Source organism: Diceros bicornis, chromosome 5 (genome assembly GCF_020826845.1).
Source record: "Diceros bicornis minor isolate mBicDic1 chromosome 5, mDicBic1.mat.cur, whole genome shotgun sequence".
Classification (NCBI taxonomy): Eukaryota; Metazoa; Chordata; class Mammalia; order Perissodactyla; family Rhinocerotidae; genus Diceros; species Diceros bicornis.
This window is the reverse complement of record NC_080744.1, coordinates 71335287-71362296: the sequence shown is the minus strand read 5'-3', so window position 1 is coordinate 71362296 and position 27010 is coordinate 71335287. Positions and strand designations below refer to the sequence as shown.

Below are 27010 nucleotides of genomic sequence, written 5' to 3'. Positions count from 1 at the left end.
GGCAGCCAGGGGTTCGGGGGTTTGGATACCAGGTGCGCACCAATGCACCGCTTGTCAAGCCACGCTGTGGTGGTGTCCCATATGAGGAAAACGGGCACGGATGTTAGCCCAGGGCCAATCTTCCTCAGCAAAAAGAGGAGGATTGGCAACGGATGTTAGCTCAGGGCTGATCTTCCTCACAAAAAAAAAAAAAGCCTCTCCTATTTTGGACTATGCAACAAACCCACCCCAAAGAATCAATATGGGGCCTGGGAACATATTCCTCATCTAGTAACTCAGTAAAATCTCTCCTCCAGAACACTCTAGCTCTCTCTAGAACTGTACATTATGGATACGTAAACTCTCTAAATAACTGAAGATTTGCCTACTCTTATAAGCACCAGAAGTTTTTGACTGAAAGCATTTTTCAAGAGTCTTTGCATGTCCTTGTCTTATTTCTTTAGTATAGTAACTTTTTATTACAAAAAGTAGAAAATACATTTAAGAAAAAAAAAGAATATTGATTCAAAATGAGAAGCAGAGCACATATGCCTACGTCCCATCCCACTCCCTTGAAATGATTCAAAAGATCAGATTAGCTGGGCCTGATTCCAATGAAGGGGGTGGTAAATCTTTGACTTATGTTTCATATTCTTCTATGTTTATAAGTCAGTTCTAGCCCTCTATATGTAACAAAATGTGATCCAAAGAGAGAATACTGGAGAGGCAAGAATGGCAAACTCAGACCCCAGAGACCTCGACTCTGTTTCTAGCCAGCCATGAGCTTTCTGTGTGACCTTGAGCACGTCATATTCCCAATCAAAAATGAGGAGGTTGGACTGAAGTATTCCTAAGTTTCCTACCTGCTCTGAATCAGTTGGGGCCCAGCAGGAAACAGAGAGAACATTCAATTGGATAATTTGAGAGAATAGTGTAACAAAGGGACTATTTCCAAGGGTTTGGGCTGGGAGTAGGGAAATCACCAGAGATATTGCTCTGTCCTGGACTGAGTAGCCCCCCCGTCCTGAAGAGCAAGGGGAGGGAACAGTCACTGGAACTTAGAGGCCGGGCCATGTGGAGAGCACCCCGACAGGAGGGAAGCAACAGCAACCTCATTCTCTCCCTCCAGGAAAATGTTTCTCTTGGGCCAACCCCAACCAGAAGCCCTTGATGGGGTTGAGACCAGGAACTGATACCAGCCTCCCGGGGCACGAAACAGGCAGGAGAAGAGTGGAGAGCCACGGTGAAGTGGCGAATGGAAGATGCCCAGCACAAACTCGTTACACTGGGGGTTGGACTATTGTACATCCTCTATGCTCTGTGCTCGTGGAGGACTGATATCTGCTTTTCTTAATCTATTGTGAACCATATGCTTGGTTCACTCATCTGAATCTTTTCCTCCTAGTCCTCGATGGACTAGGAAGCCCAATAACCAAGTTCGCTAGAAGGCAGTGTACAGTGTAAATGCAGAGGTGATGGACGAGGGCCTACGGAGCTTGACTCTGGAAAAACCAGAGCTTTGGAGCATGTGGACACTGTGGTTTTCCTCTTGGCTACTCAGATGCCCTTTATGTTTGCTTCCTGCTCTTCTACTGAGCTCCGGATTTTAGCAAGTCCCTGAGCCACAGGGACACTGGACTGTGTTAGAAGGGAACATCAGCTTTTCCCGGCCCTGGTGCTCACAACTGTACAAACATCTGCAGCTTCTGTGCACAGCTGCCAGCTGCCCTGAACAGAGATCAGAATTAGAGATTTGCTCCTGAAAAATATAATTTATTAAATTGAGCTGCTAGCTATTTGTCAAACTCTACACCCCGTGAACAGAGTATGTGTCTTCTTTCCCAGGGCCCATGGAACAATCACAAAATTGGCCATATATGGGGTACAACAAAGACAGCAATAAATTCCAAAATGTAGAAAATAATACCGCATTCTCGAAGCACTATGTAATTGGAACTTGAAATAAGCCAAAGCAAGCAAAAAATGTACTTAGAAATTCAGAAAACATTCAGTTCAAATTTGATAACTATTCACCACTTTAATATAGTGATAATCAGAAACTTAACAGCAATACTATTGGATCTGGAAAAAAATCTGCACTTAAAAGAAAAGGCATAGTCTTAAACAGCTACTGAATAAGAAATAATAAAAATAAAATTAAGCATTCAAGAAGTTGAGGAAAAACAACAAAAAAAATCTAAAGAAGGTAAGAGAAAGAATTTAATAAAGAGATAGTGTATATTAATATAAGCTAGAAAACGTAGAATTAGCAAATAAATTCAAAGTCTTAATAATGATATAATTCAAACGTTTGCAAGAAAAGAGGTAATATAAAAACACAAAATCAGCACCTAAAAAGGAGAATTAACACAGAATGGAGAAAATTAGAAAAATTGTAAGAGACTGTTTGGTTCAGGTCTGTGTAATAAATGGGAAAATGTGAATAAATGATCTTGGAAATTTAAATTACCAAGATTGACAAGAGTAGAGATAAACAAACTAAATAAACTGGTGATAAAGTAGAAATTTCCCATGGCTAAATGGTGTTTACCTAAGAAATCCATGAATGCCTACATATTGAGAAATGTATTCCAATTCTCGAATTGGCAAACACAAACAGATCAATTAAATTTTTAGAAACAAGAAAAGTTCAGGATAGTACAGCTTACAAAATAAATATATAAATAGCAATAGCTTTCTTATATATGTCTAGTTTTTTAAAAATAGAAAACATCATATTTCCATTAGCAATCACAAAAGGTAAAATGCTCTGAAATAAAGTAAACAAGAAATGTGCAAGACATATATAAACATATAAAATTCTATCAGAATATTTTAAAGGACAAAGAATTGGAATGAGGTACCTTCTTCTTGAATAAGGAGACAAAACATGGTCAAAGTATTTATTCTTTCTAAATTAATAAATATTTTCAATGTTATTCCAGTCAAAATCTCAGTGAGACTTTTCTGGAACTTGACAAAATAAGTAATGAATTAACATTGAAGAATAAATACAAAAGAATATTTAGGAGTACTGTAAAAAAGAAAAGTGGTGAGGGTGTTCCTGTACTGCCAGATTTCAAAATGGATGTTAAAGCAATAATAAAATCATGTGTCACTGGTATAAGGACAGACAGAACAATGGGACACAAAGTAGAAACTGGAAACAGTCCCAAATATAGACAAGAATTTGGTATATGATAAAGATGCTACTTCATATCAGTGGTAGAGTTTGGATTATTCAAACAAGTGGTGTTGGGACAACTTGCCAGCCATTTGGGAAAAATTAATAATAAGCCAGATCCCAGCCTCACTCTCAAAAATAAACTCCAAATGAATTAAAATTATGAAAGGAAAAAAATGGAACTATATAAATGGAGAAAATACGGGCAAATATGTTTCAATCTTGAAGGAGCTGGCACAAGGGGAGGGTGTCTAAAATCAGAAACCATAAAGAAAAAGATAGATTTGTCTATACCCAAATTTAAAAATTTCTTACAATCCGTACAAAGACACATAGAATATACAGATATAGATACACAGATTAAAGAGAAGCAGCAAACTGTGGAAATTATTTGCAACATATGTGATAGTCTATGGCTAATATCCCTCATATATAAAGCACTGTGATAAATCTACAAGAAAAATATAAGCACATCTAAAAAACGGTATTAACAGAAATTCACAAAAGAAGGGATGGGAATGATTATACATTAAAAAATGTCTAACCTCACAAGCAATAAAAGAAATAAAAATTAATACAGGAAAGGGATATTATTTTTGCCCTTTCAAAATGGGAAAATGTTTAAGAGATTGATAATATCAATATCCAGGATTGACAAGTGGAGGGAGAAATGGCATCTCATCCACTACTGATAGCCACGTAAACAGTAAAAGCTGTCTCTGGAAATCTATTAAAATGTGCCAGTGTTTCAAACGTACATTCCCTTAACCTAGAAACGCCACTTTCAGGAATTCAGCCTAAGGGAGGGAAATGCATATACAAAGATATTAATTGCAGCATTATTTCCAAAAACTATGAATTGAAAACAACCTAAATGCCCAATCATAAAGAATCTACTAATCAAATTTGCAGTAATATGAAACAATGTCCTCACACACTGTTAAGTAAAGAGAGAGTGAGAGAGAGATTGAGATTATAAAACAGCCTGCATTATAGAAGCCCATTTTGGTAAATATATTAGCATAGAAAAAAGTCAAGAAGATCAGATAGCAAAAAAATGAAAATCATTGGTGGAGTTATCTCTTTGTGTCCTACATTGTCTTAACATTTTACCAAGAGCCTGCGTTGCACTTATACTCAGATGGAATAACGTGGCTATCCTCATTGGCTAGAAGGTAAACGTGTAACTCCCTGGGGTCTGCATGTGGGTGCCTGGGCAAAGCTACCTGACTGAGCCCAAAGTGGGTGCAGTAAACCCTCACGGGCAAAGCCTCCATTTCCAAAAATGCTTCTAACTCCACACACTCAATTCTTCATTTTTTTAAGTGACATGGAAGCTAAATTTTTCTTTTGGATTATGTTACCAAAAAAGCAAAAGTTCTCTAAATATTCCACCCCCCACCCCCACACACCACACATAGACCTCTCGTGTATGCACCACACCACTCAGAAACTTTCATACACACAACAGACAGCACACACACACACACACACACACACACACACACACCACAGAAGTCCTCCCTTGGAGCCGGCCCCGTGGCTTAGCGGTTAAGTGCGTGCGCTCCGCTACTGGCGGCCCGGGTTCGGATCCCCGGCGCGCACCGACGCACCGCTTCCCCGGCCATGCTGAGGCCACGTCCCACATACAGCAACTAGAAGGATGTGCAACTATGACATACAACTATCTACTGGGGCTTTGGGGGGAAAAAAAAGGAGGAGGATAGGCAATAGATGTTAGCTCAGAGCCGGTCTTCCTCAGCAAAAAGAGGAGGATTCGCATGGATATTAGCTCAGGGCTGATCTTCCTCACAAAAAAAAGAAGTCCTCACTTACCAGGGCCTAAAAACGAGTCAGATCCACAGAACACCTGTCTCAAGAGATGCCCAAGTGGAGCTCTAGCCTGAAGCCCAATAGAAATCCTCCCATGAAGATTTAGCAGGATTTTGGACTGGGCGACGTCCCTGTCATCCGATAGCCATTTCTAAATGCAGAGTCAAACCCACCAAGATACTCCTTCATTCTCCTTCTTGCTTCCTTACCTACAAACACCTGAGCCCAGAGAGCTGAAGGTGGGAAGGTAGAAGATAAGCTCTGTGTGAGTAGTGGGGACACCCCATCTCAACTCCTCCCTGTAAGACTCTGACATGTTGCTTCCACTCTCTGGGCCTCAGTTTCTCCATCTGTGAAATGGGATTACTAACCCTTGTCCAAAAGCCTTATTGGGAGGATGGAATGAAACAAGGCAATGCCCAGATGCACTCATGATGCTCCTGTGGACATCCTCTCCACCTTTAGGGGAGAGTCAGCCTCAGGCCTGGCGGGCAGCACACATGACAGCTAAAAGTGCCCACCTCTGCCAGCTATGGCAAGGCATGCCTACCCACTCCCCGGAGCCAGCCTGGTAAACAAGGTCTCCTTAGCCAACTCTCCTGAGTGCCTTCCAAGGGCCCTGAACTCTGGCTGGAGATCAGGCGAACGCCAGAAGGCCCACTCACCGGCTTTGCTCAGGTTTCTGCCCACAGAGACTGGAGAGAAAATAATATGCACGCAGCTCAGAGGGGAGTAATCAAAGTGCCAGGGCTGCTGCCACCTTCTCTTTGACGTGGATACTTTGAGCCAAACCCAGCCTTCCAGTGTGGTCTGGCCCGCCAGGAATTCCTGGAGTTCCCACCAGGAACTTCAAGACCAGCAAGGGGGGGCCATTCAGCCTCCCCAGCGCCGGCTGCAGGGAGGGAGGAAGTTGAGAGGGCATTTTCTTAGCCCAAGCTTTGGACCAGTGGTTCTTAGTCCTGGCTGCGCACTGGAATCACCCAGGGGGCTTTCAAAAGTAGTGATGCCCACGCCCCACCCTCGGGGTGCCTGGGATGCAGCCTGAGCACAGAGATTTGAAAACCTTTCCAAGTAGTTCTAAAGCACTCCACGGTTAGGGCCCACTGAAGTGGTTCAGTTCTTTTCCTGGTTTATACCTCTCCTCAGAACCTTTTCCCCAGACCTGTAGGAACATGGTTTTCCTCCTGCTACACTAAAGGGCTCTGTTGAGAAGGGATCCATGGGCTGGTCTAAGCTCCACGAAGCAGGAACTGTGTTTTGCTTATTGCTGTGTCCCCAGCGGCCCAGCCCAAGGCCTGGCACAGGCTAGGGGCTCAGTGAACACTGGTGGGCTGAGGTATGTGTGAGTGAATGAATGAATGAATGAACAAACGAATCCCATCCCCTCCCACCTCCCGAGTGCCCTAAATCCTCCAAAGCGTGGTCTGCAGACTAGCAGTGTCACATTACCTGGGAGCTTATTAAAAATGCAGATTCTCAGACCCTGCCCCAGAATGAGAATCTGCATTTTAACACGGTCCCAGGTGATCCATGTGCCATATATTAGTGGTTCTGCCATATATTAGCGGTTCTCCAACTTTGCTGCACATTAAGATCACTCATGAAAGTGTACAACCCACTTACCGCCTTTTGTGGGTCCCTGTTAATCGTTCCCACGCGATTTCGACATGCAGTCCAGGTTCAGAATTCATGTACTATAGGGTTCCCCCTCACAGCCTCCATGCAGTTCCAATCTTGGCTCTGGCCCACCTGAGAGATCCTGCTCCCTTTTAGGATAAAAGCCAACCTCCCCTGCAACCCAGGACCCCCACTCAGCTCTACACAGACCATCAGACAGACTACCCAGTTCAAATCCTGCCTCTGCCACTTCCTAGCTGAGTGACTCTGAGCGAGTCACTCAACCCCTCCATGCCTCAGTTTCCCCCGTTTGTAAAATGGAGCTGATTGGGGTGGGGAGGACTTACTCCATATGGTTGTGTGAGGTTTAAATGACTTAATTGATCTAAAGCACTTAGAACAGTGTCCCTTCCCTGAAGTTTTCTTGGCCTCTATATCAGGCTTCCTAATTAAAGAGTTTAGCTGAAGAGAGCCCGGATGCAGAACCTCACTCCCGGAAACACTGCTTCCACAAAGTGGGCAAAAGAGAAGTAAAGGTGCTCACAGAGTGGGGTCCCTCTTGGGAAAATCAAGGCTGAATGAAAAGGCTTAGCTGTCTCCCCCTCTTTGTTTTCATTATTAGTAAACAAAGATCAGCCTCACCGGGTCCTTAGAAAGAGCCCCTGTGCCCAGAGTGTGAGTACCCAGAGGGAAGACTAAGGTTAACAGCGTCAGTCCCTCCGCCGGAATGTTCCCCACCCCAGGAACGCAGGCCTGCGCCTCTGAGCCCCGGTTAGGCTGAGTGAGGGCAGCTCCAATTCCTCCAGAGCGGGGTGTCTCTCCGTGGATTCCCCTGGGCCTACCCAGGGCTACCCGATTCTCAGGGTCCTTCCCTTGCGCCACCAGGGTGTGTGTGTGCGGGGGGAGGGGGGTGTGTGGGGGGGGTGCCCGCAGGTGGTGCTGAAAGATGGTGTCCTTCCTTCCTTCCTCTCCAGGGCTGCGCGGCCGCCCATCCCCGCTGCAAACGGGCCAGGCCGGGCTGAGGGCCCCTCCCGGTCCGAGTAAGGCCGCTGCCCTCTGCGGCAGACGGCGGGGCGCGCTCCCCGCTCCAGCGCCCCGGCTCGCCTGGCGGCCCGCGCGCCCTCCCGGTGCAGCATGCAGGCGCTGTGACGTTCTCGGATAAATGCCGTGTAACTGTGTAGGCGAATGGGAGCTAAAAATAAGAACGGAAAATCTATCATTAAGGTATCATTGCGCCAGCGCAGCTATTTGAAGGCTCCCATGGTCCCCGGCGCCTGCGTTTGAAGCCCGCCTTCAGGCTTTGGGGGGTATTTGCAGAAAACTCCCAGCAGCGGCTCGCCAGCCAGACCTCAGAGCGCAGGGGTGGCGCTGGTAATTATGGCAACACTCAAAATAAAATAAATGCTCACCTCTCCCCTCCCCATCTCACCCCCTGTATTGTCCTCAGGTCGCTGGGGAAGCCACCAGGAATGACCCGGCCGATTACGCAAAGATTAGGACTGAAAGCTCTTTCAGATCTATTTCGCCATCCACCTTCCTCCATCCACCCCAGATTAGAAAAATAAAGTACCAGGAGGAAGCCTTTGGAGAAGAAAATGACCAATGGGACTGACTTAACCCCAGGTCTACAGTGCGCCGCGGTGGGGCGCAAAGACGCAAACTCCCGGGATAGCGAGCCTCCGGGGCTCCACTGGGTTAAACGAAAATTGATTTGATTTGCTTTTTAACACCCGAAGGGGAGAAGGAGAAAACAGAGGAGGGAGGGCAGGATTTGTGTGTGTGCGTGTGCGTGTGTGTGTGTCCGGCAAGGAGGAGGAGGCGCCAAGGTGCAGCCTGCGCGCGGCTCTGCGCCTCGGCGGGCTGCGTGCGTGTGTCCCTGTCCGCGTTGCTGAAACGGGCTCTTCGAGGGATCGGCGTCACATGACTCCGCCTGCCCCTCGCCAGCGCGCAGCTCTCCAGTCCCTCAGTTTGTCCAGCGCCGGGGGAGGGTCGGGCGGCATCTCCCGGGTACCGGGGTTCTGCGGGGCGGAGAAGAGGTTCCGGCGGGGAATGGTACATCTGGATTCCAGAAGCCGCGGCTCGGCGCCAGATCCCGGAGTGTAGATATTTGGGGGGAGGGGAGAGCGAGAAGGAGAGAGCGAGCGAGCGCCAGAGAGAGGCAGCGCGCAGCGCGCACGGACGGGGGGCTGCCGGGTGCCGCGCGGAGAAGATGTAAGCGCGTCGGGTCTAGCTGGCCTCGGGCACCATGCAGAAGGGGATCCGGCTGAACGATGGCCACGTCGCGTCCCTAGGACTGCTAGCGCGCAAGGACGGCACGCGCAAAGGCTACCTGAGCAAGCGGAGTTCGGACAACACAAAATGGCAAACCAAGTGGTTCGCGCTGCTGCAGAACCTGCTCTTCTACTTCGAGAGCGACTCGAGCTCGCGGCCCTCGGGGCTCTACCTGCTGGAGGGCTGCGTCTGCGACCGCGCGCCCTCCCCCAAGCCTGCGCTCTCGGCCAAGGAGCCGCTGGAGAAACAGGTGAGGCAAGCGCCGTGTCTGACCTCCCAGCGCCCCGACCGCGGCTTTCGGGGCTCAGGGCCTTCCGCCGGCCGATGGCGCCCGAACTTTGGTCCCTCTACTCTTGGCATCCTCGGCGTCTTCGGCGAGAGGGGAGGGTTGGCCCGAGGGGGGAGGGTTGGCCCAAGCGGGCGGGTGACCTCGCGGTGGGCAGAGGGGGCAGGGACTGCGGACAGGGAGTTGGTGCGGGCTGCAGCTGCTCTTCACCGGTTAAGCTCCGTGGGAGACGGCGACAGAGGGGCCGAGACGCAGAAATGCGGAGGGAGATGGGGTCGGGAGGACTAGACAGAGCCAGTGAATGTGGACCCACATCCAGCCAAAAATGATGCTCCCAACCCCCACTCCCATCCCTCAGCGCCGGATAGCCGCGATCATCAGCCCCAGACCTGGGAGGTGTAATTCCCCGCGCCTAGGCATGGGAAGGGCGAGACGGAGGCGTCCGAGCGCCGCAGCCCCCTGCCTCACTGCAGCTGGGATCCTGCGCTAGCTCTGCCAAGTTCGGGGGCTTGCGGGACCGCACTGGTCGTTCGGTGCCATCCACCGGTGATGGGCTCCCAGCCGGCCCCAGGCCCAAGCAACAAGCCGAGGGATTCCAAGGACCGCTCTGACGCGCCGAGGCTGGGGCCAGGGCTGCTGCGGGGGCCGTGGGACAAGTGGGAGCTTCTCTCCTTCCCCGCCCTCTGCGCCTCCGCCACCGCCGCAGTCGCGGCTATAGCGCTGCCCTCGCTTTTCCGGAGCTGCAAGACTAAAGAGCCAGGCCCGGATCTGCCGGCGGCCTGGGCGGGTGGTGGTGCGCCCTTGGCGCGGAGGGAGGGAGCGGCACCTGCAGCCGCCCAGTGGGAACACCCTGGCAGCAAGAGAGTTTCATTTTTAAGCTTGATGCAGTCTTAAAAGGCATCTGGTCCGTCCCCCTGCCTCTGGAGAGGTCAAGTCAAGATAGTGGTTCCTAAAATGCCACCACTGGGAGGGACGTGAGATCCATGGGGCCCAACCAGCTGATTATTGTCTAGATCCTCATCTAGACAATAATCCTCATCTAGACACTGAGGCCCAGAGAGAGAAATGTACGTACCCAGTGTCTTAGCAGGTGTTGAGGCCACCTCAAGGTTCTGAGAGGACAGCTGAGATCTCAGAAGCCATTGCTGCATGCAGACTGGTGGTGATTGGATTGGCCGAAATAAAAGCATCACCTGAAGTTGCCCTCCTGATTGTCAAGACAGAGATCTGAGCTCAGGCTCTGCAGCACACCTCTTCCTGCCCCACCTTCAGCCTGTGGGTGTTGGGAGATGATTCCTGGAGGCTGGGAAGTGTGGACAGGAATGTTTGAGAGGGTCTCTGGGGATCACAAGCCACGTGGCAGGTAGGGGCTCCCAGGTGGCAAAGCAGAGCAAAGAGCAGGCAGCTCCTTAAGCTTAAGGTACAAATGGGGCCTAGCGAACTCACCTGGGAGAGCCAGATGCAGGTTGGGCCAGAGACACTGCTCTCAGCCCTTGATAACTTGCCCCTCGCCAGCCTTCCAGAACGTTGCCAACTCTCACCAGCCAAAGTCCACCTGTATCTACCAGTGGCCTATGACCCCAGCCAGAGCCCACCTCTATCCAGAGCCTAGAGCTGAGCTCCTGGGCAGGCAGGGAGAGAGGGATGGAGGAAGCTGAATTGCTATCAAGTTCACAGTGTCTGTTCTCAGCCCCTTGGACACGAAGCCAAAAACAGGCCTGAGACTGAATCTCAACTCTGCAACTTCCTGTCTGTGTGACCTCGGTCAACATGCTAAACTTCTCTGAGCCTCTGTTTTGTAATCTACAAAATGAGGATAATAACACCTACCTTTCTGGGGTTTTGAGAACACAAATAAATAATGTATATGAAAGTGTGTTCACAATACATTTTAGTTGGATCTAGATAAATCTTGGTTGAATCTAAATTACACACAGCTGGGCAGGGAATAAAGGCATAATACGAAATGCTAAAGCTGAAAAGAACCTCAGAAAGATTGTACAGCCCATCCTTCCCATTTTACACATAGAGAAACTAAGCCCAGAGAGGGAAGAGAGTTACCCAACCTCACGGAGTAAGTCAGTGGCAGCATCAGACCTAGACTTCATCCATTGTCTAAGAATTCCTGAAAATGAGATCCTACGTTGATTCCAGATCGTTAACTCTTGGCTCAGGTATTGGGCGGTGCTAGCAGTGGCTTATGGGAGGCACAGGAGTGCGACCAATTGATGACGTGCACACATGCTCAGAGCCGCTTCCCCGGAATAGCACCTGTCGGAGAGCCTCAACTGTGTCCACAAGAGTAGCCCCCCGGCACAAGAGAACCGAATAGGGTTAAGAGTAGCAGATGATGGTCTGGCGCTGCACCACTCATGCGCTAATTTCTGTTAAAGACGCATGCTTCATCTCATACCCTTACACAGATGCTCCGTTCAACTCCAGAGTGAGAGTTTGACTCGTGGAAAAGCAGAGCCTGCTCCTCTGGTCTGTACGTGTCTTGAAGCATTTATAAAGTTTTATTTTCTAAATCTTTGAGTAAAATTGATGGCCCCAGCAGCTGCTCCCTGTTTCTCCTTCCCTTGCATTTGGGCCCACAGGAAGCCTTGCTAGAAACTTGCTGGGCAAGTGGCAGAATGCCCATGTTAAGAGACTTCCAAGAGGCTCTGAGTTGGACCGGACTGGCTAGTATCTAGGAAAGACTTGGTTTTAACAGGAGGCAATTTTTGTCCAGGTCTAAGCAGGCCTTCTACATTGAAGGACTAGGGATGATTTCTGAAGGCGTAGAAACCAAATCTTGGCTGGGAACCACCACCACCCCTACCACCACCCCCACCCCCACCACCACCACCACCACCCCCGCCCATGGCAGGACTGAGTCAGGGAAGGAGTACATAGTAGGTGCACAGGAAACACTTATGGAGCTGAACTTGTTGGTATCATATGTTAATTCCACATTTCATGTCTTGAGGACTGACTGGGCACTGGTCCAGGCCCTGTGCTGTGTTGTAGGCTTAAGAAGGTGGATGTCACAGTACCCAGCCCGCAGGGAAAATAAACACAGATACAAATGGGCACCTCGCGCCGTGAAGATGCTCTCAGAGCAGGATATGCGGGATGCTCTGGGAGCCCCGGCACCAAGCACCAGGCCCGTCCTAACGCGAATCACTCTCGTCTGGCTGTGTCTACTTTGGTCTGACTGCATCTGGTGCAGCCCCAACATCCCGGATCTGGGATCCTAAGACCTCATGAAGTCAGACTGGCACATGCTCCTGTGCTCACTGGCAGCTGCAGGGCACCTCCCTGCTTGCTCAGTCCTGGCCTCCCCTCCTCCCGACCCTATAACCCACACAGTGAAGGCCCAGGTGCCTGGACTCAGAGTTTGGGTTCAGCTTCCCTAGAGGTTGACCCCTGGTCTTCCTTGCGCTGCTTTGGTGTGGAGTCAGCCCACACTGGCTCTTCCCACTCTTATTCTGAGCCCGCAGCTTCTCATTGGAGGACCTGACCAAACCAACCCCAGCACTCTCCTTACCCCCGAACCAGGAGGGCTCAAATGTGGACCCCAGGCTCTTCCTGATTCACTTAGGACAGAAGGGACACAGACAGATCCCTTCGGCCAGAACCTCGGCACTGATGTGGGTGGAGGCTCCGGAAGCTGGGGACCCGTAGTACCTGCTGTCCACCCCATGGGTGCCTTTGCCTGGAGACAAGCGAAAGCCCCACCCCTGGTCCCCATTCACAGGGCACACTGCAGATTGGCCTGGTGGATCAGATCAATAACAGCCCGAAGGCAGTGAGTGTGCCCGTTTTACAGACGTGGAAACAATCTCATTGGCGCCACTCAGCAAGACAGTGGCTGAAATGAGACTGGTTCCCTGGCTTTCTCCCACACCGCAAAGCACGCCCTCCTGTCGCTCTAGCACATTCAGCCTCTCGGCCAATCAGAAAAAAGCAAACTTGAACACTGGGGAATAAGGTTGGGCTAAACGCAACACCCCTTAGACGCAGAACCCTGGGACACCAGCGTGTGTGGGGTGCCAGCGACTCAGACTGGGAGTGCTTGCACTGTGGAAAGCCCAGCAAGGCTCCTTACCCACCAGACCAAGCCCAGCCCGGGCAGGCATGAGGCCCTAGACTTAACTGTGGGGGGTGCCCATCTCCCCACCCATCCCCCAAACAGGCGTGAGGCCCTAGGCTTAACTGTGGGGGGTGCCCATCTCCACCCCCATCCCCCAAACATTTCTAGAGCTGGAACGAAATTGAAGAGGCTCAGTAATTATACCTTAATTGGAAAAAGGAAGTACCAGGTCACTGCCCCTCTTCTTGGTGACGGGGGGTGAGGCCTGGGAACAGACTGTACATAGACAAGCCTAACTAAAATCTCACCACCATTTATTCGTGCAGTAAACATTTTGGCTCTCGGTGCCAGACGTGTCCTAGGTCCTGTGGATACAGAGAAAAATAAAACTTAATCCTTGTCCTCAAAGCACTCACAGTGGAGTGGAACTCTCCTTAGATTCGCTCCCAGTCTCACCAAGGGCTGGGAATTCTCCCTCCTAAGGAGTCCCGGACTCTCTCCTGCCCCTGCCTCTGGCAGGAGCTCCTCGTGTCTGCCTGATGGATTGAACGCCCTCACATTGTCCTGCCTCGCCCCTCTCTAGGTCCTCGTCAAAGCACCAAGCTGCTGGAGTGATCTTATAAAGTGCAAATCAGATCATGGACTGAGCCACTGAAAGCTCCATGGCTGCCATGTCTTTAGAAAAAATGCAGATTCCCAGGCATGCCCTGGAGGACCCAGCGGAATCCAGCCTCTGCCCAACCCTGAACCCTGCCTCACCCTCCCCTTCTCCTCCTTCCTCATTCTACACCAGCCTCCTCTTCCCTGCCTCGAGGCCTCTGCAGCCTCTGCTTCCTCTGCCTGGAATGACCTCCCACCCCCATGCCCTTCAGTGACCAACAGCTCTTCCTCCTGCCTGTCTTAGCCTCAAAGTCTCCCCTTAGGCCTCCCCTCACTGCAGGAGCTAGAATGGCCCTAGGTCCCCCATCACATCATTTGCAGGCCTCTCCCTCATCCACATCACTCATCACAGTCTGTGATTACTTGACGTGTCTGGCTGGTGGTTTGTGAATGTCGTCCTCCCCCTAGAGCGTAAGCTCTGGGAGCGCCGGAGGCCAGCTGTGGCCGGAGACTAACCAGGGGCCTGTGGTTACTAATAGTCCAGCAAGAGATATCAAAGCCCTGAAAGGGTGAAGGAACGGGGGTCTTTGAGATGGAGACTTTGTGAAGAGATACTCAGGAGGAGAACTGGCAGAATCTGCCATCCAACTGGACCGGATGAAACCTGGTGTCTGCGTTTCTGCCTTAGTCCCAGGCAGATGCGAGGCTGCCAGCTAAGAGAGAAAAGCGGGAGGAGGAGCAGGCTTGGGGGCAGTGGAAGATGATGAGTCCCATCTGGGGGGGGGGGGTCAAGTTTGAGATGCCTGAGGGCAGGAAAAGGCTTTAGTCTCTCCCCAGGCGTGGCGAGGATACTGATCACAGAGACAAAAGGAGCCCCAGAGGCAAGCAGGGGTGTGTGCTGAAGGCAGGTGTTCAGAGGCTCTGCAGGTGGCTGCCCCGTGGCCCAGGGCCCTTGGAATGCAGGTAGCGGCAGAGGAGGTGCGGCTAGCTGAGGCCAGTGCCTGCTGGGCGGAGCCTCCTGTGGTCCCTCTGGGCTGCCTGTGTTAGACGCTTTCACAGCCCGACTTGCTTGTCAGCCTTTGCCTTCTCTTCTGCAAGTGCAGCCAGCGGTGTGAGTTTGAACTTGGCGTGTCCACACTCGGATCTCAGTGTCCCGACACTGCCAAGCAGGTGTTGTCACTCGGCCTTCATAGACGGAGGACAGGAAGCCCAGGGGATTTGCCCAGGCTGCACAGCCGAAGTCGGGTTTGAACCTTCTCTGCCACCGGTGACTGTGGACCAGTCATTCGGCTCTCCCGATATACAGTTTTCCTGCCATTCTGAGGAGCCCCGGGGCTTCTGCAGGGGCCCTTTGGTGGCCACTCTCAGGGTGAGGGGGTGGTCCTGGGGGCCACACCCCCACATCAATCAGAGCAGTCCCACTTTTAACTGCTTTACATATTAGTGTTCCACATAAGATTTCGTCTTTATTAGCGCTCTAAAAAGTTTGGCCTTCACCAGAAGTCGTTGCTCAGTGCCTTTCAGCTCTGACATGCTGTGAATGCTGGTTTCGATGTGTATAATCTTGTAGCAGAGCGCCTCAAAACACTAGTCCACCAAGACCAAATAACAATAAGTAATCATTCCTCAAGCATCCACCACGAGCCAGGCACCAGAGTGTGTGTGTTACATACTGCGCCTCCTTAATCACGCCAATAGCCCTGGGAGGTTGTCACTGCTAACCCATTTTTGAGATGACAAAACTGAGGCTCAGAGAAGGTAAGTAACTTGTTCAAGGTTACAGAGTGTGTACATGGCAAAGCTGGCACGTGAACGCAGGTCTGCCTGACTCCAACCTGAGCTCCTCAACCACAAACACAGCATAAAGACCAGGCTGGGGGATTGTTTGATCTTGCCGTCCTCTGCCAAGATAAATGGAGGAAAAAGAGAATTAACAGCAAGTGGAAATATGTCCTCGTCTCTTCGGTGACTTTTGTGAAGCAGCTTTTGTTGCTGCTTGGGTGGGAACCCTGCAGCTTGAACCCCATGAGCACTGAGGGAGAGCTCACCGCAGCAGCATCCACATCCCCCAGCCCCGTTTCCCTGGAACCCGTGGGAGCTGGAGCTGGTGCCTGCATGCACGCAGCCAAGAACAGGACTCAGCCTCTGATGTTTATGCAGGAGCCTTGGTGACGCGTGGACTTGACAGGGGCCCAGAACACTGCCAACGCCCATACGCCTCCGGGAGGGCGACTGTCGTGCAGGGAGCAGCTGGGAGCCTTGGACACCCCCACTGCTGTCCTCCGCTCAAGGGGGACATGCAGCCCCTCCAACGACAGGCTTTGATTCCCAGCTCATTCACTGAGGAGCTACTCCGCCTCTGGCAACGAGCACATTGGGTAAATCCATGGGTTTTGAGCCACACAGACTAGCTTTGGGTCCTGGCTCTGCTATCTCTTCGCTTGAGAAGGTCTTCAAGCTCGCAGAGCCTCAGTTTCCCCATCTGTGAGATGGAGACCATAACAGATCCTGGCTTACAGCCCTGTTCTGGATGTTAAACTGAGTGCTGTTTGCCAAGCCCTACCACGCACAGTAGGTCTTATCAATAAATTGTAGCTGTTATGGCTTCAGCTTTATGACCAGGCTCTTCCTCGACGAAGCAATGACCCAGGTCACCTGGGGCTCTGGCAGATTTGAAGCAAGTCGACACTGAGCCCTGACCCTGGCTGTAAAGACAGGATGGTAAGTCTTAGCTTAGGGAACCTGTGGGTTTCTAGAAAAGTCTGAGCAAGCATGCCCCTAAAAGAGGAAAAATGATTGCTGCAGGAGCTTCCTCCATCCCTGGTGGCAACCCCATCCCCCGGCCCTGCCAATCTTACCTCCTCAGTCTCTCTCAGGCCCATCCGCTTACGTCCCTCTCTCCCTCCACCCCTCTAGTCCAGGCTGCCGTCGTCCCGCGTCTGGACTTGGCTGGGGGCCTCCTGACCGGTGTACTCGTCAGGGTGGGCGGGGCCGTGCTGTCGTCACAGCCGACCCTCAAATCTCTGTTAACACAACATGGGTTTCTTTCTTGCTCATGTTTTATGCCCCGTGTGGCTGGCAGGAGGGTGCTGCTCGTTGCGGTTGCTCGGGGACCCAGGCTGACAGTGGTCCTGACCCCTGCCTCCACAGGCAGCTCAGCGGAGAGGAGGGGATGTGGCAGAGCTCCCCCTGACTCTTAAAGCTTCCGCCAGAAGTGACCCACGCTGACTACAGTTCACTGGACGAGACAAGTCACATGCTTCAGTCCGGAGACCGTGGGGGAAGTGCGGACCCGCCATGTGCCTGACGGCAGAGCACCAGAAATACTGGGGGACAGCACCGCTGTCACCCACTGTCTCCCTCTATCCACTGTGTGCCCCCAATCCATTCTCTCTGCAGCCGGAAGCATCTTTCCAAAATGTAGATCTGGTCATGTCTCACACTCACACACACTCACACACACGGCAGCTGAGGAGAAAGGAAAAGTGCCTTCATGATGGGTTTGACAGGAGGCAGAGACGTGCTGAGCTGGCTGTGCTCACACTTGGCGGGGGGGTCCTTGCCAGGCCTCCCCTCTTTTCGTTAAGCTGAATGACTCTGTCATCCTTGACCAAGTATCACAGGAATCCCTTCGACCACTGGGCTTCCCCTGAATTAACAAGGAAGAGAATTTTAAAGGTTGAGGTGGCATTCTGAGGATGTCGACATTCCATCGATGGCATTCGCTCCACAGGGATTTACCGGTACTTCCTAGGAGCAGGCCCATGCTGCCCGGCCCTGGGAACACGGGACAAAAGGCAAGGGCCTGCCCTGTGGGAACTCGCCATCCAGGTTGGGGACAGCCCAGCCAAGAAGCACCGACAGCGCAGGGTGGTCAGCGCTGGTACAGAGGAAAGCCCAGGGGCTGTGGGCATCCAGCGAGGGCACCTCCCCCAGCCTGGGGCGTCAGGGGGGGCTCCACCAAGGAAGGGACATGTGGGACGGGGCCTAAAGGTTGCCGAGGAGGCTGAAGCTGGCCCCTAAAGCCTGTCGCAGAGCTCGGGCTTACCCCCTGCACACTGGGAAGCCAGCGCAGGCTCTAAGCGGGAGGGGTCTGCTCTGATCACCGCAGGGCGAGAATGAGCAAAGGGAAGACCCTTCTGGAGGCAGGAGGCCAGGTAAGAGGTGGCTGGAGAACTGAGCAGTAGCAGAGGCCTGAACTCGGGGAGTGCCGTGAGCATCAAAGGGCCCCCTGCACCCCCATCCCAGCCATGTCACCACATCACTGAAGCCCAATGGTTTTGTGCTGAGCCACTAAAACCACCCCCAGGACCGCACCCCACACCCTCTGGGGCTTCCCGCATCCTGGGCTTGTTGGGCAACAGTGGGGAGTGTCGGGTTCTCATCCTGTGAAAGCTCCAAGTGTTGTCTCCTTACCTTCTTCTCCAGCCACCGCTCAGATCAAGCTCCTTTTCAGATGACAGACTACAGGGTCCTTTTCATGCTTAGCGTCTCCTATAACTACCTTAGTAACCCTGCAGCGACTGTGGTGCGTAGGGGAGACATAGTCCTCATTTGGCAGGTGAAGCTCAAATCAATGGAGCACGTCTCTCAGCAGATACTGTTGAGGGTCTGTTGTGGGCCAGGCCCCGAGCGCTCACTGCTCATAAATGTCAGAGTCAGAACTTGAACCAGGCCTCCCCTGTCTGGGTTGTTAAGGTCAGGGGAAAGCCAGACCAATTGTTAAATCCGTCAATCTATACTTTAAAGACTAGATTTTACTAATCCAGCAGGGCTAATGCAACTTCTTTCCCCTGAAAAGTGAGATAATTACGTTGAAAAAGATACTTCCTAGTTGAATTTTGATTTTTTCAAATTGGAAAATCCAACTCAGACCTTAAAATAAAAGCCTTTCAAAATTAATTTTAGAAAAGTGAATGAATGACTGAATGAATTTTTAGCAACCTTAGCTGGATTTCCCAAAATCCGTCTAGACGTTCAGAGAAACCTGATCTAGACTGACTTTTCTCCTGTCAGGCTATGTGAGTGAAATATAACCACCTCTGTTTAGATGCCTCTTGGGCTCTTAGGCTGACCCGGGAAGTTAGTGAAATATTTTGGAAGAACCTGGGGGGCATGTAGCTTCCTCAGCATGCCTGGTTTCTCCCCGCCCTGAGCCTGCTGCTGCCCCTTCCACGCTCCGTCCTCCTGCACTGGGCCTTCCCTGCCCTCCAGCCACACTGGTCTGGGCTGGGCTTCCTTCACCTGTAGTCAGATCTGCAGATAGTGGGGAAGTGGGGGAGCCAGAGGGGCTGATGTTTCAGGAGGAAAGCCATACTGTGTGGGCGCAGGTGAGGAGAGGCGAGTAATTACATCTGAGAGCTTCCTGGTAGCCTGGACAAAGAGAGAAAGAGGCTGGTTATGGGACACCCATTGCCTCCTAGAAAGACATGGTCCAGTTCATCAGGCAAGAGCACTTGTGTCCCGGGGGCTTGTATAAAGGGAACCAGCAGGGAAGTGATGATGACCTCAGGGGCAGAATCACTGCAAATCCAGCGGTCCGCTCCATCAGCAGCGCCTGTTGGCTCTCAGGGCAGGCTGAGCATGCTCAGTGAAGACCATTCTTTAGGAGGCTGGAATGGTGGGGTCCTAGAAAGGTGGACGAGACAGTGCGGGGTGCAACTTGGAGAGACTGGAGAATGGATAGTGAGTCAGGCACTTTCAAATAGCCACTGCCTTCTTTTATTTTAAAATTTTAGAATCGATAATACAGTATCATGGTTCAGCATTCAAAAATTACAAAGACGTATACAGCAACAATGCTCCTTCCCAACCCTGACTTTAGCAACCCGGTTCTCTTCTCCAGAGGTTGGCATTGTTACCAGTTTCTTATGCATTCTTCTAGAGAGATGATATATGCATATATATGCAAATATATGTAGATATGTGGCCATATATATGCGTGTGTATAATTATACAAATTGTAACGTACTATAAACACTGTTCTACATCTTGTTCTTCTCACTGTATTGTGGAGATAGTTCTCTATGAGTATATTGATCATCCTCGTCCTTTTTTACAGCTGCGTAGTGGTCCGCTGTGTGGATGTGCTGTAGTTGCTTTAGCCAATCTCCTCTTGAGGGGCAGTTGGGTAATTTATAGCCTTCTGCTATTACAACAGAAGCTGAGGGGCAAACATGTCTAGACTGGAGTTCATTACTTCATTCAGCAAACATCTAGAGAGGTGGTTGGTGGGAAGATGAAGGGCAGGTTTGTTGCATTGTGATGATAGATTGAAAGATGTTCGTGCAGGACCAGCCAAGTGTGACATCTGTGGCCGTGGCTCCTGGGGTCCAGAGTAATATGCATTAAAACAGACTGTTCAGCAGCAGAAGCTTGGAGGGCTCCCCTGACGCAGACCCCCAGGCCATGGGTCAGGCACTGCCTAGTTCAAGGCTTTCCCCCAGGTTTTAAGTTCCGACACTGCAGACACTCCTCTCACCTCCTTCGTCCCCATTCCCAGTGGGACAGGCAGGGAGTGTAGGTGAGTGAGTGGTAAGGTGTCCAGGAGGCCGGTCCCCAGCAATAGGCCTCAGCCCTGGTCTGTTGGGGGCCAGAGCAGTGCATGGCTGAGGCCCCATAGGAGACTGGGGAGCTGGACAGGGGCCTGAGACAGGCAGTTGGCTGGGGGACGGAGCAGAGGTCCTGGTGCAGTAACCTGGGAAGACTCAGACTGAAGAACTCAGAGGCAGAAGTGGAGTGGAATGAGGCCACTTGTAGCTGGGGAGGGGGCCGTGAAGTGGGGTCCAGACCCCTTGTGGAGCGACACCAGGTGAGTGGGGGGTTGTGAGTGGGGCAGGATAGATCAATCCTTTCTAGATTTGTGTGGGAGCACCAGTGGACCAGTAGAGGCTGACACTTCCATCAATTTCCAGGCCCACCTGGAAAAAGCCACACCTAGTGAAGCCCTACTGTGCGCCAGGCACAAGGGTGGTGCAGCCAGGGTGGGAGGAACGAGCAGTAGGTGAGCAGGCACTGTGCTGCAGAAGTGGAGAGAGAGCCAGAAGACGCTGGGGTGGCCTGGCCCAGGTCAGAACAGGACCTGTCCCTGCAAGGGCCAGAGAACAGAGGGGCTTCCCCTGGGGTCCCAAGGGTGGGAGTTGGAAAAGGGATCTGAGGTGTCCAGGAGGACCTAAGGGGAGGCCTGGATAGATGGCCCCTTATTGAGGGAAGAGAGGGGAGAGATAGACTCTGGGCCGGGGCATGTGTACACACACGTACACACATACACACACACACACACACGCAATCACACAGCTGAGGCCCCATCAGGTTCTCTCTAGCACAGCCCCCTCTGGACTGGGATATCGGGCAGCATCTGGCAGAGACGGCTGGCTGAGGCACAGGGCCGGCTAGGACCACTGCCCCAAAGGTGGACCCAGCGGGAGGAGCCAGGACCCAGTGGGGGCGAAGCTGGCCCTGCCTGACGAGGGCACCAGAGTGGGACCTAGTGAGGGATGGAGTTGACAAAGAGTGGTGGCATCCACCCCTCGGCTGACCCAGCCCACCTCTCCTCTTGGCAGAGGCAATGAGCAGAGGCCCAGACAGTTGGTCTGGATTCTGGCCAAGCAGGATGAATTGGAGGGGATGAGACCAGAGGCAGGGAGACCAGAAGAGGGCAGTTTAGTGGTCCAGGTGGGAGATGACGATGCCTGGAAGCAGGGTGTGGCCGTGAGGGTGGAGGAAGACAGAGACTCCAGGGATGTTAAAGAGCAAAGAACTAGGTGGCTAGTTGAATATCAGGAATGAGAAAGAAATAGGAGCTGAAGACGATGCAAAGCATGCCAAAAATTGCTGGTTCATAATAATCGTTGGATCCTAGCACAACTATGAGTATTCAGTTTATAAGGCTCTCCTGTGCCTCACCCTCACAGCAATGACTGGATCGTGTGTGTGTGTGTGTGTGTACCCCACCTGTGGAGTTTTTTGGATTTTAGTTTAAACCAACAGAAATTTACTCTCTCACAGTTCTGGAGGCTAGAAGTCTGAAGCGAAGATGTTAGCAGGACCAAGCTTCCTCTGAGTCCTCTAGGGGAGACTTTTTTCTTGCCTCTTCTAGCTCCTAATGGCTGCTGGCAGTCCTTGGCATTCCTTGACTTGTAGACGCGTCTCTCTGATCTCTGCCTGCCTCTTCACGAGGCTTTCTCCCCTGTGTGTCTGTGTCCAAATTCCCCTCTTCTTGTTAGGACCTCTTCTTAATAATCCAGTATGACCTCATCTTAACTTGATTACACCTGCAAAGATCCTATTTTCAAATAAGGTCACATTCACAGATTCCAGGTGGACATGAATTTTAGGGGGACACTATTTGTACATACACATGTGAATGCGTGTGCTTGTGTGTTTCCTAGTAATGTGCTGCTGATAGGTTGATTAGCCCCATCGCTTGAACCTTGCAGAGGATTCAAGTGGTTTAAAACCGTTATTGCGCACTTTTATGAAGTATGAGCTCTCACAATTATCCGTTTTCAACAACCCTGTGAGGGGGGCGATATCCTCCCCATTTTGTGAAAGATAAAACAGGTCCACAGAAGTGAGAAGATGTGTTGGAGACCTCAAGACTAAATAATAAATAATAAATTTGAACCCAGGTCTGGTGACTCCAAACCCTGGCATGTGCTACAACCGCGGCGTCCTAAAGTAGACCCCCCAGAACACTGATTTTATGGGCTATTGATAGGTCTTCCAAAAAATGAAAACAAAAGGGTTCCAGGATGGAATAAGCTCTGGAAAACGTTCCTTCATCGCAGGACTGCTCAGTGCCTTTATGATGTGAGTGGGCCTCCCGCTCTCTTGGAAGAGCCTAGATCTTCTTCATGAACAGCCAGTGCCCACACCCTTCCAGCCAGCTCAACTGCCCATGCCTGAGAAGCAAATTCAATGCCACTTGCTTTGTGGCTTTTGCCATTAATCAATTAATTAATAAGCTGGGCTCCTATGCCGTGATGACAAATGCATTCAGTCACCCATTCGGCAAATGAAGACTACTCCGTGCCCAGGCCAAGGCACAGTGTGAGGCTCTGGGATATTTCTGGGTCAGGAACCATTTATTTGAAAGGAACAGGACCCCATTCAAAGCAGCTTAAGCAAAAGGGAAGACTCTCTTGGAATAGTTACAGTGATAATTAATGGAACCCAAGGAGAGAACATGTGTCTGGGTCTCCAAGGCCTGGACCAGGAACCACCTCTCTGGCCCCCTTTTGTCCCCCACTCCAGTTACATGGGCTCCCATCTGCTTCTCTCTGAGACACTTCTGCTTCCTTCTTTGTCTTTTTACTTGCGCGCAGAGTTCCACACACACAGCTCATTAATCTGGTCTCTCTGTGTCACTATTCCAAATAACTGGGAACTCCTGGTTGGGTCGCTTCTGAGGCATGTGTCGACTGCTGCCCCAGGACCGGGGTCTCCAGGAGAGCAGGGGGTGGGCAGAGGGAGAAGTGCTTCCCCTGCAGACGTTGCTCCCGCCAGGTGCTCCCGGCACTGAATGAATGTTAGAACCAGCTGGGGGGCTTTTAAAACTGCCAGTGCCCCAAACCTGTCTGCCCTCCCACCTCCCTAGGCCTGTGTGCTGCCTTAATGGGTCTGGGGAGGGGTCGCGCGTCAGGGTTTCTTTAAGCTCCCAGATATCTCTAATGTGCAGCCAGGATTGAGACTCTGCTGTAGTAGGAAAGACAATTAAAAAGTTATTACAATACAGTTGATAATGGCTTTGATGGGGAGGACCGGGGACTGTGGGAACATGTGGCAGCACGCCTGACAGTCTAGAAGGAGCAGGAAAGAGATTGCTAAGACCTGATCATGAGGAGTGCCCATGCCTTTCTGAAAGCACTCAGCGTGCAGGCGTTCGTGTTTGTCATTGATAGCCGTGGGGTGGACAGTGTCTGGGGTATAGTGGGGACTGAATAAATCTTGGTTGAGTTCATGAGTGAGATGTCATTCAGGTGGAGAGTAAAAGGTGGGGAGGACCTCATTTTTCATGATTGACACCACTTGTGTGTAGTAGACCAGGGCAAGTGTTATTGTCGTGCCCGTTTGCCAGTGACAGATGAAGAGGCTGCCCTCAGCCCTAAGCAGTGCCACAGACCCAGACCAGCTGTTGGGACATCCACCTGCTGCATCCGTCTGTAGGGTGACCAACCCCCCTGATTTGCTCAGGACTGTCTTGGTTTTAGCACTGAAAGTCTGTGCCTGCGGAAACTCCTCAGTCCCAGGCAAATTGGGACCGTCGGTCACCCTGCCTGTTGGTGATTTCTCAGTGTTCTCTGGAGGTGCCGCAGGGTCCATTGGGAGATGCAAGAGGCAAGGGGAAGGCTCCAAGCCCACCCTCCCAAATTCCAGAGGCTCAAGTCTGCTTTAGCTGTTCTACATAGTAGAAGTTTGTTATGATACGGGCACTGGGGACTTCAGAAACAAAGGCTGATCTTGAGGCAGGAGGAGAAGTAGATCCAGCCCCAGACAGGCATTGGGCAGCAAGAGCCATTTAGTGGCCAGGTCAGACAGGAAGGAGGGAGGGCATCTTGGGCCTGGCATGAGCTGGAGCCCAAGACCTCAGCCCAGGTGAGGCCACAGGTGTGCTTCTAGACCATTTCCTCCAGCCCCATAAGGACCCAAATGTGATTCTGGTCCTGGCAGAACCCAGGTGTGATTTCTGAATCTCTTCCTATGAGCCTGGTAGGTCATAGGTGTAGTTTCTGGATCAATCCCTCTTAGCCTGCAAAGGCCCCAGGTGAAGGTCTAGACCAGTGAGTGGGTCCCAACCTTGACTGCACATTCGAGTCACCAAGGCATGCACAGGCCACACCCAGACTAATTACAACAGAGTCCAGTGTACAGCCATGGTTGAGACCCACTGATAGAGATACTCAGCAACCCAGGTGAAGCTCTCCTGGTTCAGGCTCTGCCCTTGAACCTGGTAAGGCCCCTGGAGTTCTGGTCTGGCTTTGATGCTTAAATGTTTCTGGATCCATCTTAGGACTCCTAGGGGAGCCTCAAGTCAAAGTATCCATCTCTGACCTCAGGTCTAGGGAAGCTCCCGGTCTATCCTGGATCTCTGTGGAGGCCCCGGCTGGGGTTCTCTACCCATCACTTCAGCCTTGGTGAGGCTCCAAGAGTGGTCCACCAAGTCTTGCTTCTTCTCTAACAAAGTCAGGTGTGGTGCGTTGGTGGTTTCTGCTTCTGTTGCGTTTCTGGATCTGTTTCAGCAACTCTAGCTAGGCCTATTAGGATTCACTACTGAAACATGGATTCCCGGAGGAGGCTGTGGGTTTGTTTCTGAATTATCCTATAAGTTCTAGAGTGTCCAGCAGAGGGATCCAACTGGGATCTACAGGAGCCCATGTGGTCACATTGTGGTGGCAGGTGTGGTTCAGGTCCTGTCCCACGGTCATGCTGAGGCCCACGTGTTATTCTGGGTGAGTCCTCCAGACGCGGAGAAGCTCCGACGTAGTTCTGGTTGGTCGGGCATCATTCTGGGCACGCCCAAGATGTGGTCCCAGTCTCATCACAGTGGCTCTAGCGGCCCCAGTGTGAGTCTGGTGTCCACTCTGCAACTCTGCCCGGGGCCCATCTCTGGCCTCTGCCCAGCCTTGTAACCCTGGGGAAGCCTAGGGGCGGTTCCGCTTTCAGGGGTGACCTGGGCTCTGTCTGAGCTCTGATCTGACGCCACTGAGGTTATGGAGCCGTCTCAGCTCTGGTGGTACCCAGGGTCATTGTTCCTCCCTGGGAAAGATTGATATTGAGATTGTTGTTTACCCAGAACCCCAAGAAGCACCCAGCCTCATGCTAGACCACCAGCCTCGTGAGGTCGTCGGGCAGTTGCTGGCGGTGGAGCACTCTTCGGTTCTCTCCAGCTATCACAGAGCTGCAGGGAGCTGGGCTGGCCCCACTGAGGCCTCGGAGCCTGGGGCCTGGAAGCAAAGCGGCCCGGCAGCTCCTCCTTCGCCCCAGATCGTACTGCTCCCACCTCAAGAAAGCCTGCCCTCGGGGCCCGCCCGGTGGCCGGGCAGTTAAGTTTACACGCTCTGCTCCAGCAGCCCGGGGTTCGCAGGTTCAGATCCCAGGCGCAGACCTATGCACCGCTCATCAAGCCATGCTGTGGCAGCGTCCCACATACAAAACAGAGGAAGACTGGCACAGGTACTAGCTCAGGGACAATCTTCCTCACCAAAAAGTGAAAAAAGAAAGGCTGCCTCAAAACACACTCAAACCAGCCAGAAGAAAGGAGCTTAGAGGGGGAGAGAGAGCGTCGGGGCCAGAGGACATGTGTCCAGGCTTCTGGGGCAGGGGGAGAGAGACAAGGGAGCCTCTTACCCTGGATACAACCAGTCACCAGCCTGAGCAAGAGGAGCGAATGAAGAAACGGAAAGCCAGAGGGCCCGTGTGTGGGACTGCTTCTGCAGCTGGTGTGCAGCGCTGGCCAGTCGACTTCAGCTGCCATGTGGAAGGAGCTGCCAGGGAGAAGGGGGAGGAGAGACCTGGGGAGGCGGTAAAGAGGAGAAAAGGGGGAACAGAGACACAGAGGGAAAGGGGCAGGGAGGTGCAGAGAACGAAAAGGAGACAGAGACAGAGAACAATGGAAAGAACGAAAGCAAAGAACCACAGAGAGAAGGGGAGATGATATCTTTCCAGCTCAAATAACCAAGAGGTGGCCTCCTCCTACAACTCGGGCCCATCCCAGCCAAAGCAGCCCTGCTCTCTGTGGAGGGTGCAGGGATGGGAAGCAGCCTTGCCCTGGGTCCTGAGAGCCACCACTGAGGCAGGGCTTCAGTCTCAAGCATCTCTGAGCCAACATCCCTTGGCCTTGCATCCTTTTTCCTGTGACACAGTGCATGCATCAGCAGCCCAGCCTGAGAATGTGGCTGCTCCTCCCTGGCCCTAGGGGTGCCAAGGATGAGAGGACATTCTTGAGCGTCCTTTGGGGAGGCCTGATCCCTGACATGGTCCTGTGCAGCCACCAGTCACCCACAAGATGGGCAACACAGACGCTCAACAACTTTGCCACTGTTTCTTTGACACTGCCCTGAACTTCTGAAATGGATCAGGGCCTGGACAACAATCGTATATTTACTTCGAGCCCACAGCAGTGCATACCAGCTAAGAAGTCACCTCTGTTTTAAATTAGGCTCAG

The 27010-nt window shown here is 51.8% G+C and overlaps 1 protein-coding gene across 5 annotated transcripts in view; it reads left to right on the top strand.

Annotated features, from left to right (window-relative positions):
• The first annotated feature begins 8502 nt into the window (after window positions 1-8502).
• Window positions 8503-27010, top strand: part of RASGRF1 (Ras protein specific guanine nucleotide releasing factor 1) — a 110615-nt gene continuing 92107 nt past the window's right edge. For all 5 annotated transcript variants that reach the window (XM_058542206.1, XM_058542202.1, XM_058542205.1 and 2 more), the window contains exon 1: window positions 8503-9134. In XM_058542206.1, the coding sequence (XP_058398189.1) occupies window positions 8859-9134 (276 nt within the window). In that variant the 5' untranslated portion in view covers window positions 8503-8858. The remainder of the gene's footprint in view (window positions 9135-27010) is intronic.